This window comes from Crocuta crocuta, unplaced genomic scaffold, assembly GCF_008692635.1.
Source record: "Crocuta crocuta isolate KB4526 unplaced genomic scaffold, BGI_CrCroc_1.0 scaffold260, whole genome shotgun sequence".
Taxonomy (NCBI): Eukaryota; Metazoa; Chordata; class Mammalia; order Carnivora; family Hyaenidae; genus Crocuta; species Crocuta crocuta.
This window is the reverse complement of record NW_027527525.1, coordinates 4,901,320-4,912,527: the sequence shown is the minus strand read 5'-3', so window position 1 is coordinate 4,912,527 and position 11,208 is coordinate 4,901,320. Positions and strand designations below refer to the sequence as shown.

The 11,208-nt window shown below is 36.6% G+C and overlaps 1 protein-coding gene across 1 annotated transcript in view; it reads right to left on the bottom strand.

Moving 5' to 3' along the window:
- Positions 1 to 11,208, bottom strand: part of ATAD2 (ATPase family AAA domain containing 2) — a 70,638-nt gene that overhangs the window by 950 nt on the left and 58,480 nt on the right. The window contains exons 21-28 of the mRNA XM_077764802.1: positions 10,288 to 10,423; positions 9,095 to 9,291; positions 8,424 to 8,583; positions 5,973 to 6,095; positions 5,708 to 5,851; positions 3,139 to 3,531; positions 1,430 to 1,563; positions 446 to 574 (exon numbers count right to left, since the gene is read on the bottom strand). Coding sequence (XP_077620928.1) covers positions 446 to 574; positions 1,430 to 1,563; positions 3,139 to 3,531; positions 5,708 to 5,851; positions 5,973 to 6,095; positions 8,424 to 8,583; positions 9,095 to 9,291; positions 10,288 to 10,423 — 1,416 coding nt within the window. The remainder of the gene's footprint in view (positions 1 to 445; positions 575 to 1,429; positions 1,564 to 3,138; positions 3,532 to 5,707; positions 5,852 to 5,972; positions 6,096 to 8,423; positions 8,584 to 9,094; positions 9,292 to 10,287; positions 10,424 to 11,208) is intronic.

Sequence of the window (11,208 nt, the reverse complement as noted above, 5' to 3'; positions counted from 1 at the left end):
CTTTGTAGGTACTAACGTTACATACATATTATACTATGTAGGTGCCATAGCATACTAATTACTGTGTATATTATATACTAGTAGGTATATTAGTAGGTACCAGTAACGTATATTATTATTCAATATATATTTTTAAAAATTAGTACTAATGCTCACTATAAAGAGTATGTAAAGACATACAGATCGATCCATCTTAAGTCCATCTTTATTTTTTTTAAGTCCATCTTTAAAAAGACCTTTATATCTTCATTAATACACACACAAGATAGTTTTCATAGTCTACTAATAGTTCCAATTTTTAATGAAGAAACACAAACTAGTGAAGTGCTAGATTTCAAAAAGCACAGAACTTAGTTGTGTCTAGAAATAGTCCATAATCCACATATTAAAAAGTGGTCTTTAAAAATTCTTATAATCTTATAATTTCTTATATAGATTAGTTTACCTGAATAAGTGGTGTTTTATCATAGTCCATGCGATGCTGATAAATACATTGGCTGATTACTGCATATAAATTCTCCAACTGAAAAATATTGTATTCTTGACTTTTTTTAACAACAGTTTTCAAAAGATTCTAAAAGAAAACATGAGTGTTTACATATGTGAGAGATAAATTCCATGAGATATAATATTGTAATTTTGAAGATTTGGGGAATTTTTGGCATATAAAGCAGAAATGAGGGCAGACCTAACTATCTGGTGAGACATGGTGACACTGCTAGGGGCCCTGACAGTTAGCAGAAGTTAACTTACCGTCATTCTGTGATCTTGGTCTCTGCCCTGGGGATGTCCCATCCTAAACACTATAGTTGAGAAGGCGGCCATTTTCAATTTTAGCTATAAACCTTTATAGACAAACTAAAGTATCTCAAACAAATCTCAAAGATTAATAAGAAAAACAGCAATATTTTTGCAGGGTATTTTATGGTACTGTAAGTACCTTACAAAGTGAAACACAAAAAGAGAACATAAATGGTGAACTACCTCACTACTTCAGTTCTTCTTCTTATAAAAAGGTTTTTCCATTTGCTCATGTATTTTATATTTTATGTTTTTGATGACTGAAATGGACTCACTGGATGTCTGTGATTCTTTAAGTGTGACCCTACAAGAATATGCCATTACCCCTCAGTTAGAAGAAAAAAAAAATTATGGTTAAATAAAAACCAACTAAAATGCTCACTGGTGATGGTCATAAAAACAATGTATAGGATCAATAATGTAGGCAAGTATGTTAGGAACTACAATAGCAACACACTGGCCATCTCCAACTACTGCTTTTATGAAAGTTATTCTATACCAAGTTCATCCTTTCATAAAAGATCATTATTTATTGCCAAATTGCTACAATACACTATCACAAGTCCTTTTTTGGTGGGTTATGTTACTAATCTGCACAATGAAAGCATTATGATTTCAATTTACATACTTTTAATCGCTCCTGGTCCACAACAAGTGAGGGTGTAGGCTGGGAAAGAATTGCCAAAGCCTTTTCAACACTGATGAGCTGCTGTTGCTCTACTTGGGAACGTCTAGCTCGAGTCATTCGCAGAACGCACATTTCTAGGATGAAAAACGAACTATTATTTGGTTCACAGACATTATAATGCTTAAAATAATTAGGCAGATTAACTTAGCAGGACATATTTACTAAATACAGACACCAATTCTGGTTTACTGGCTTTACTGTAAGACTGAGATGCTGCCAGTTATACACTCAAAAAAGAGAAGAGAGAGAGAGAGAGAGAGAGAGAGAGAAGTACTTCTCAAATTGAGTTTTTCAAAGAATCCTCAACAGGTTGAACTATCCTATACTTAGATACAAGATTCATAGACTTCAAGAGCTGGAAGGAACCCCAGTAATCTAAGAGTTGCAAACTACCACCCATAAGCCTAATCTGCCCTACAGCTATACATAAAATCTTATTAGAACACAACCATGCCAATTTTACATTATGTATGTCAATATTACTTTTCTAGCAGAGTGGAGTAGCTGTGACAAAGGCTGTATGGCTAAATATTTACTATCTGTCCCTTTGCAGAAAAAGTTTGCCTATCTCCAATCTAGAATAATCTACTCACTGAGAGGAAAAATGAGGCCAAGAGAGGTGTAGAGACTTTTGTAAGGCCAACATACCTAGTTGTTGTTAAGAGCTAGGACAAGAACCCAAATCTGCTGATATGTAAACAAGTACTTATACCCCATTAAATAGTGTCCTTTTAAAAAAGATGATAAAAGAAAAATAAAACTCTGAATCCACACAAAACATACTGTATCATATACCCAGAGGATTAACATTTAAAATATCCACATTGGAAAGGCTATCTCCTAGTCCATTATGCTATGGTTACTCAAACACACTAGGACTCACTTCAAGAAGTCCTTGATAAAGGTTTACCTACAGCCTATAAGCCACTGAGAAAAAAAGTTTCATTAACATCATCAATACTTGTTTTTGACCAAAATAAATTCTGACTCTGTTATCCCTCTTTTTGCTTTTTAAGACTAAATAACATTTGGCTTTTCCAAAACCCAAACAAATCTACTGCTAAAGATCCAAGGAGATCCAGACAGAAGACAATTCTAAATGAACAACTTTGGGAGCAGCAGGATCATTAGAATAAATATAAAGAATTTTGGACTTAACCTCTGATAGAAGTAGGGGAATGATGGGGGTGAAACATCACTCAGCAAGACTCACAGAAAACTGCTCCTCTTGCTTAAAAAGAAGAGGGTATCCTGCCAGTTTTTCAAAACTGTATAGCTAAGCACTTTGCTACATGCTTTAGATGAATTCTTTTATTCAAGACTCAAAATATTTCATTACCTGACCACCATCCACCCCAATTTTGCAGACGAGAACACTGAGAGTGATAGATCAAGATGATGCCCAATGTCACAAGCTACTAAGTAGTGGACTAGGGGCTCAATTCCAGGACTATATGATGCCACACTGTAGTTTTAACAGTGATTTACAAGCTAATTAGCAAGTAAAGTTAATGCTATTTTTCCTAATTAACACCTGCATTCTCAAAGAAAAGGAAAAGGAATAAACTGAGATGGTAATCAGTCAGTTAAGAACTTTGAGTGAAACATCTTTTAAAATTAAAATTAGTAAGTTGCTTGACAAATCTTACCTTTAGCTTCATTTTCATCAGAAATATCTACTATCTGGGAGCCAGAAGCATCTCCATTGCAAACAATTTTATCTTTCCTCAATTCTGTGCATGCTGTAGTCTTCCCAGATTCAAGTTCATGCTCAATATCACAAATACTTGAGTTATTATTCCCCAATTCTATTTTGCTTTCAGAGGCATTTTGTTGTTTCTCATTTTCTTCCATTGAGGACTCTCCCGTGTTTCCAGTCTCATTGTGGTCTATACTTGTGTCTTGATTTTCCTCTGTATCACTCTCAATTTTGTCATCTGTGACATTTTGGCTCTCATCTTTCACCTGTGAAATCCTCCTTCGTTTTGTTATGGTGCCTAAGTACCACTTTGACTTTTTGCGGATTTTTCTCTTCAACTGAGCTTCAAAGAATTTAAAGAAAAGGATAGAAGAACATTCAGCAATTTTCTAAAGTCTAAGTAAGTGGGGGGGAAAAATACCTCCTGAGATATAAGAGGGTAGAGAGCTTAAGAAACCACTACAGTCTTGTATGGTTGGAACACAGAAACAAGGGTAGAGAGTACTGTGAGAAGAAGGCCAAGAGCGGGCAATCACTTGTCACTCTAAGGAGTTTGGATTTTATCTTGGATAATTTTTTTAAAAACTTGAATAATTTTAAGGAGGTCAATTCTATGACTTGTCCAATGACTGTATTACAAAAATCACTGTGGGAGGAGTATGAGGAATGAATTGGAGGAAGGGAGGGCAAGACTAAAAATGGCCTACACTCAGAGTGCCTACCATGTAGTGTGAATTCTTCCAAGCTTTTTTTTTTCCCTCTTAAATTTAAATCAAAGGTAGTTAACATATAGTGTAGTAATGGTTTCAGGAGCAGAATTTAGTGACTTACTCATCCCCATAAGTGCCCTCCTTAATGCCCATTGCCCATTTAACCCATCCCCCCACCCAGCACCCAAGCAGCAACCCTCAGTTTGTTCTCTGTATTTAAGAGTCTGTTATAGTTTGCCTCCCTCCCTGTTTTTATCTTATTTTTCCTTCTCTTCCCCTATGTTCATGTTTTGTTCCTTAAATTCCATATATGAATAAATCATAGGATATTTGTCTTTCTCTAACTTATTTTGCTTAGCATAATACCCTCCAGTTCCAACCATGTTGTTGAAAATGGCAAGATTTCATTCTTTTTAATTGCTGAGTAATATCTTCCAAGCTCTTTATGTGTGTACTGACTCACCAAAATTCCACTTTAACTGATCAGGTTTGCGACCATTACCAACATCATTTTACAGCTAAAGAAACTAAAGATATAAAGAGATTAAACATTCTGTCTGGGCCAGAGGCAGGATACCTACACTGAAATATTATAATGCTTGAGAGATGCATCCATACTGTGGCATGTACTTCAAGTTTAGTCATTCTCACTGTTGTACAATAATTCATATTTCCCCATTCTACTGTGTCTTTTAAAATTTTTATTATATATATATTTAAACGTTTATTTATTTTGAGAGACAGTACAAGTGGGGAAAGGGCAGAGAGAGAAGGAGAGAGAGAAACCCAAGCAGGCTCTATGCTGTTAGCACAGAGCCTGATGTGGGGCTCCAACCCACAAACCAAGAGATCATGACCTGAACTGAAATCAAGAGTTGGCCAGGACACTCAATAGACTGAGCCAACCAGACACATCCCCATTCTACTGTTGATGGGTATCTGGGTTACCCCCAGTGTTGGGTTATTATGAATACTGGTTCCATGAGCATTCTTATACATGTCTTTTGGTGAACATAATGTATGCATTCCTGATGGGTATATAGCTAGGAATGGATTGTTTTAAAGGAAACATTTTCCATGTCCTCGATTTTCGTGTGTGTGTGTACAAAGCTGATTCAACCAAGAGCATCTGGTAGGTCAGTTCTCTTGCTGGCTTGCCTTTCTCATCCTCCCTTTTCCAGCTGCCCCCTCCCATTTTTACAAAAGAAGGGCTTACTCTATCTCAAATCACTTACCCCAGGATAGACTAACCTGCAGTACAATAAGGGAATGTTCCAACCCCTGTAAAACACACACACATGCACACACAGTTTTAAAAATTCTGTTAAAAAGCATCTGAGATCTAACAAGGCACTGAGGTATTAATGGCACCAGAATCTGGAAGAACAAATGAATAACTGAGAATCTAAGATCTGATGAGAATCAGACATTCATGAGGGTCATAGAACAAAAACTGGAATTAGGAGCCTGCCAAGGAAGGGAGACCCTGGAAATACCCATTGGCTTTGGACTGGTGCCTGCTGGAGTTGTATCCTAAGAATAAAGAGGAAAAGGAAATAGACTGGAATTTACAGAAAATTCAATTTCAAATCAGTCAATCCCGCAATTAGATGAAGGTGAATTGGGACTGCAAGTGGTATATCATTATAAACCTGGATGTATTTCAACAATGCAAAGTTGCCTTAATACTAACAAAATCAAGGTAATTTACCACATCAATATAAATAGAGAAAACTAAAGAGGAAGTAAATGACATCAGTAGAGAATAAAGGTTAGTTTCATAAGTAAAAATTATCCAAGTGCACTTACCAGGAGTACTGCAAGCCACAGGAGTACTGGGTGTCTTTAGTTTATCATTCTGTTCTGATTCTGATCTTTTTTCACCAGCAGGGGTGGAATTTTGCTTTGGCATCACATGATAGTAAGATGGGGCATATTTGGAGGAGCTACAACCTTATAAGTAGACATGAGATATCAAGTCAAATGTCCAGATCTCAAAATTATTTGAAGAATTAAAAGGACTCAAAACACTAAATCAGAAGCATCTTTTTCTGATGCCAAATCATTTTCCTACCTCTCTTCTTTCTAGATTCCTGAATTTCTTCACAAAGCTGCTCAAAGTCTTCATCAAGTTCTTCTTTAATTATTGCATAGGCAGTATCTCTTAAAGCACAGGCTCTATGCCTAATAAGACGATCTGAGAATTGAACAAAGAATACAATTTTAAAATTCCTTAATAATTTACCAAAAATAAGATCAACATGTTGGGATAAAATTGTAAAAAAAAAATTAAAATTCCTTTTTTACTTTTACCAGGAAGATTAAAAGTTATTGGAATTGTATTGTTCTGTTTTTGCTGTTAATCTAATGTTTTGGGTGTCAGATTTAATTCAGCAGACTAACCCCAAATAATTTTATTGCTCTGTCCTATCTAGTTCCCTGTGAAATATAAGAAAAATAAATAATAATCAACAGCAAGACTATATAACAACAAAAACAGCAAGGAAGGCTGTAAGGGTCATTAGTGAGCCAGGGATGTAAAATAATTTTAGAAGATGTAGAGAAGATGTTGCTGCATTGACAGAGAAACTAAACAATTAAATAGCAACCCTACACAGGAAACACTGGAAAAGCCCCCTAAACTCAGAGTCCAAGCACTAAAAACTAGAATATTCTTTGAGGCAGAGGGCAGGTAATAAGGAATGTAAAATTGCTTGAACAACTGGACCAGTTTCCTCAGAGGGCAATAGGCAATATCCACACCCAGGTTAAGAGTTGACAGCAATAACTAAAATATCAGAAAGATTCTTCAGGGGATTTCTAACCCAGGCCTGAAGAAAGGCAAGGCAAAAGTCTAAGCACTGATTCCCCAACTATGGTAGCATGGGCATCACCTGGAACCTTATCAGAAATGTAAATTCTCAGGCCCTACCCTACATCTACAAAATCAAAACCCATGGAGATGGGGCCCTACAAGCTGCATCTTAACAAGCCCTCTAGGAGATGCTGATTGCCTGCTAAAGTTTCAATACTACTGGTCTAAAGTAATTCTAGGTTGTCATAATGGACAGAAGCAGCAGCAGCAGTATGACTACAGTGAGACAGAAAAAGTCCTCAGCCTTCACTGTAAATGCTTTCTTCTTTTGACAATTAAGGGGTGTTTTCAGGTAGCCTATTTCCCTACAGAATTCTGAATTACAGGGAAGAGCCTAGGAAAGATGAGGGCAGAGGACTGGGAGGGGAAGAACAGGGAGCTTTTCAATTGTTGAAGAAACTCTCAGTAGGCCCCTGTGCTAATCAGGCTAATTTATAAACACTTTTAACTAGAAAACAGAAAGCCAATGTACTGGGGGAGAGAGTTAACAGGACTATTAGCAAACAGGACAATTAAAAAAAAAACAACTATCCACTGAGAGAGTTAAGGACACTAGCCACAAAACAAAAATAGGAAGCTAGGAAAAAGAAGCACGTAAGAAAGAATATTTTTGGATATTTATATCAGATTTATAAATAGTTGGATATTTAAATATATATGAACAAGTATATCATTAAAAATTCTCTTACTTTATGTTTTATTTTTTAAAGACTTTATTTATTTTTATTTTTTTTAAAAATGTTTTTATTTATTTCTAGGAGAGAGATAGAGACAGCATGAGCAGGGGAGGGTCAGAGAGAGAGGGAATCACAGACTCTGAAACAGGCTCCAGGCTCTGAGCTGGCTGTCAGCACAGAGCCCGACGCGGGGCTCGAACCCACGAACCGCGAGATCATGACCCAAGCGAAAGTCGGACGCTTAACCGACTAAGCCACCCAGGCGCCCCTAAAGACTTTATTTTTAAGTAATCTCTACACTCAATGTGAAACTCAAACCCACAACCCCCAGATCAAGAGTCACATGCTCTACTGAGTGAGCCAGCCAAGTGCCCCTACAAATTTTATTTTTTAATTGTCTGTGTAGGTGAGGACAGGATAAGTATATGTATAGAAAAGGTCTAAAAAGGTTATCCCCAAACTTAACAGTGTCCACCTTTGGAGAGAGAAAATGGGGGACTTAGATCTAGGAGGCTTAGTTTTAAAAATATTATTAAGTATTATATACTATATTACTTTTGTAATAAAAATTGCAATGGTCTAAACTAAGAAAATTCTTCTGAACCTTTTTTATTACAGGGTGTTTATTTTCTACTTCAAGAAAGAACACTGATAAGGGAAAGAAGTGAGGTTGTTGTGATTTTGTGTCTCACTAGAAGATAGATACATCATGGAATGGTTAATAAATACAGGCATTTTGGCATCAAAGAAACATGCATTCAAATTTTGCCTGTCACTTTCTGGCAGTATGATCCTGAATAAGTTTTCTAACTTCATTTTCCTCAACTGTAAAATGGGAATAATGCTGTATTCAATGGCACTGTGAATATAAAATGTTTATAGTATATCACCTGGTATAAAGTCAACCCTCACTAAATGTCAGCAGCTCCTGTTCCCGCCCCCTCCCTGGGGAAAAAAGCCCACTAATACTTACCTCCAGGATCCCTATCTGGATTATATTCTAAAGCATTACTACAGATCAGATCAATATCACTCAAATAGTCTTTCACAGTCAGATATTTGTGGAGATCAATTTTACTGATTACAGATGAAAGGTCCATTGGTTGCTTTATCACAGTGACATAATCAGGAACCTAAAATTCAAGCAAATGACCAAATCACTAAATGAACTGTGAACATAAAAACACTAGAGTCTAGTTGCTCTGCCAGGCAATATAGCGAGGAGAGAATAAATTTGTAAGAAATAGTGATAATCTATTAATATGAAACCTTTGACTCTATTTAAAGCTGGTTTTGTTTTGTATTTACTCCTGTTCTTGGGCACCCATATCTCCAGTATATCTTATACTTCTTTCCCTGTCCTAACGNTGAGGTCATGACCTGAGCCGAAGTCAGATGCTTAACCGACTGAGCCACCCAGGCGCCCAGCATTAAGTCATTCTTAAACTGCAAAGTTCACTGGCTACTCTCTGGAGGAAAGGAAAATGTGTTACATAGCTCTTAAGTCTCCATGTGCTTAAGACACTAAATATATTCCACATAAAGAAAGTTAGGAGTATAGACACAGAACCACATAAACTATCCAAATATTCTCTAATTTATATTATAGTTTAGAACAATTTGATCAAAACATTAAATCAATACCTCATCAGGGTCAACAGGTTTAGTAAATACTCTGAATCGCTTGTCAATAGCAAGTCTATGTGTAACATTTCTTAAGAAAATCCTCAGTTCTCTAAATGTATCTTCTTCTTGTTCTTCTAGTCGTTTCACTTCTTCTGCTGTCAGTGGTCTTGGCTCAGGTGGTGGTGCCACAGGGAGAACCTCCAAGGCCTGTAAAACTTCACATGAATGGAAGATTTTAGTTACTACTCTCATCATATCAAGGGTGATAAATGATTCAGCGCACATAGTAGCCAGGCTTTCAGGGGTTATCCTCCTCATAGCTCCCAGGAATAGAGGATTTGAAACACTAAAGTGCCTACATCCCTTCCTAAAATAATTGTTAACTTCCAATTTGGAACGCGAATTCCTAAGTCATTACCTCTATTCCATTTAAAGATCATTTATGAGGCTATTAAAACTTTGAAAATGCATTATTTCCAGGACAACTATAGTCTATTAAAAAAGCTTTTTACTAGTTAATTTTTGAAGTAATAAAGAATTGTGTTCTGTTTCAAATGTAACAAGTTTAATTTTGTTTAAACAGATATATACTGAGTACTCAGGATTAAAAAAGGAGTTTGAGACAACTGCCCCAATAAACTGGCAATCTATTGAAGGAGTAAGAGGTAATTATCACATCACTGTAATGTCATAGTAGTATGAAAAAATACAGTGGGTCATAATGGTAGAAAATTAATTTTGGCTAGATATGTTAAGGAGTAAAAAATGAGTTATAGTAGAAGGACAAATGGTTCCTTAGGCAGCAATAGGCAATGGGGATAGAAGCATTACTCAAAGTGAGCAAGCATAAAGAATGAGGAAAAGGCAGGAATATGTTGCATGTGGTGTAAAGACAGAGTGCTTTGCAAGGAAAAAGGGTGGGGAAGTAGGGGAGAACAAAAGTGCTAAAAATGGGCTGGAGAAGACAGGCTGGGGCTTTACTATGAATTCCAGCTGAAATTCTACATGGACTGGCAGTATATTAGGAAAGGCCTTGTATGCTTTAGGATCTTTAGTCTACTTTGATGGGAAGCATAGAGACTTGTAAGCAGTAGAGGTATCAACTTAATGACTGAGGTTTTGAGCCTGTATTAGAAGATGACGATGCTATTAGTATTTTATTCCCACTGTCTTGAAAGTATTATATATTAAGCTTTGATAGAGAAACTAACCTGCTTTCTTTTTTGATACAGGAGGCTTAGCAGCTTGCTTTAGAATTAAATCTTCAAAAAATTTTGTCCGTTCTTCTTTACCAGGTAACTGGACGTTAAAAATTTCTCCATAATCATGGATAAATAATTCTTGCACCTTAAGAAAATACATGAATTATATATGTGAATACATAATACTATGTATGTATCAATCAATGCAACAGGTTATTATACACATATTTTTAATAACTTGAACTGTGTAATAAAGATATGTTTTCAAAACACGGATCTTTTACGTATGCTGGAGTTACATATAAATCATGTATGCAACAGATTAGGAACTAAAAAAAATATGGGATCTTCTTTAAAACTCAAGATTCCAAAGTTCATATGGTAACTGACAAGGCAATATTTTATTTCCAGGGTTTTATTGAGATCAATTAATTCACTTTCACAACCCAAAGTTGTGAGAGAATGAGTGGTTGTTCAATAAGAATAAAGGCTATAACTTTGCATAGGGCACTTGGGTGGCTCAGTCAGTTAAGTGTCGACTCTTGATTTTGGCTCAGGTTACGATCTCACAGTTTGTAAATTCGAGCCCCACACTGGGTTCTGTGCTAACAGTATGGAATCCGCCTGGATTCTCTCTCTCCCTCTCCCTCTGTGCATGCACGCAGGATTGCTCTCTCCCTCTCTCTCAAAAGAAATAAACAAACTTTTGGGGTGCCTGGGTGGCTTAGTCGGTTAAGCGTCCGACTTTCGCTCAGGTCATGATCTCGCGGTTCGTGGGTTCGAGCCCCGCGTCGGGCTCTGTGCTGACTGCCAGCTCAGAGCCTGGAGCCCATTTCGGAGTCTGTGTCTCCCTCTCTCTCTGACCCTCCCCTGCTCACGCTGTCTCTCTCTCTCTCCTAGAAATAAATAAAAATATTAAAAAAAAATTAA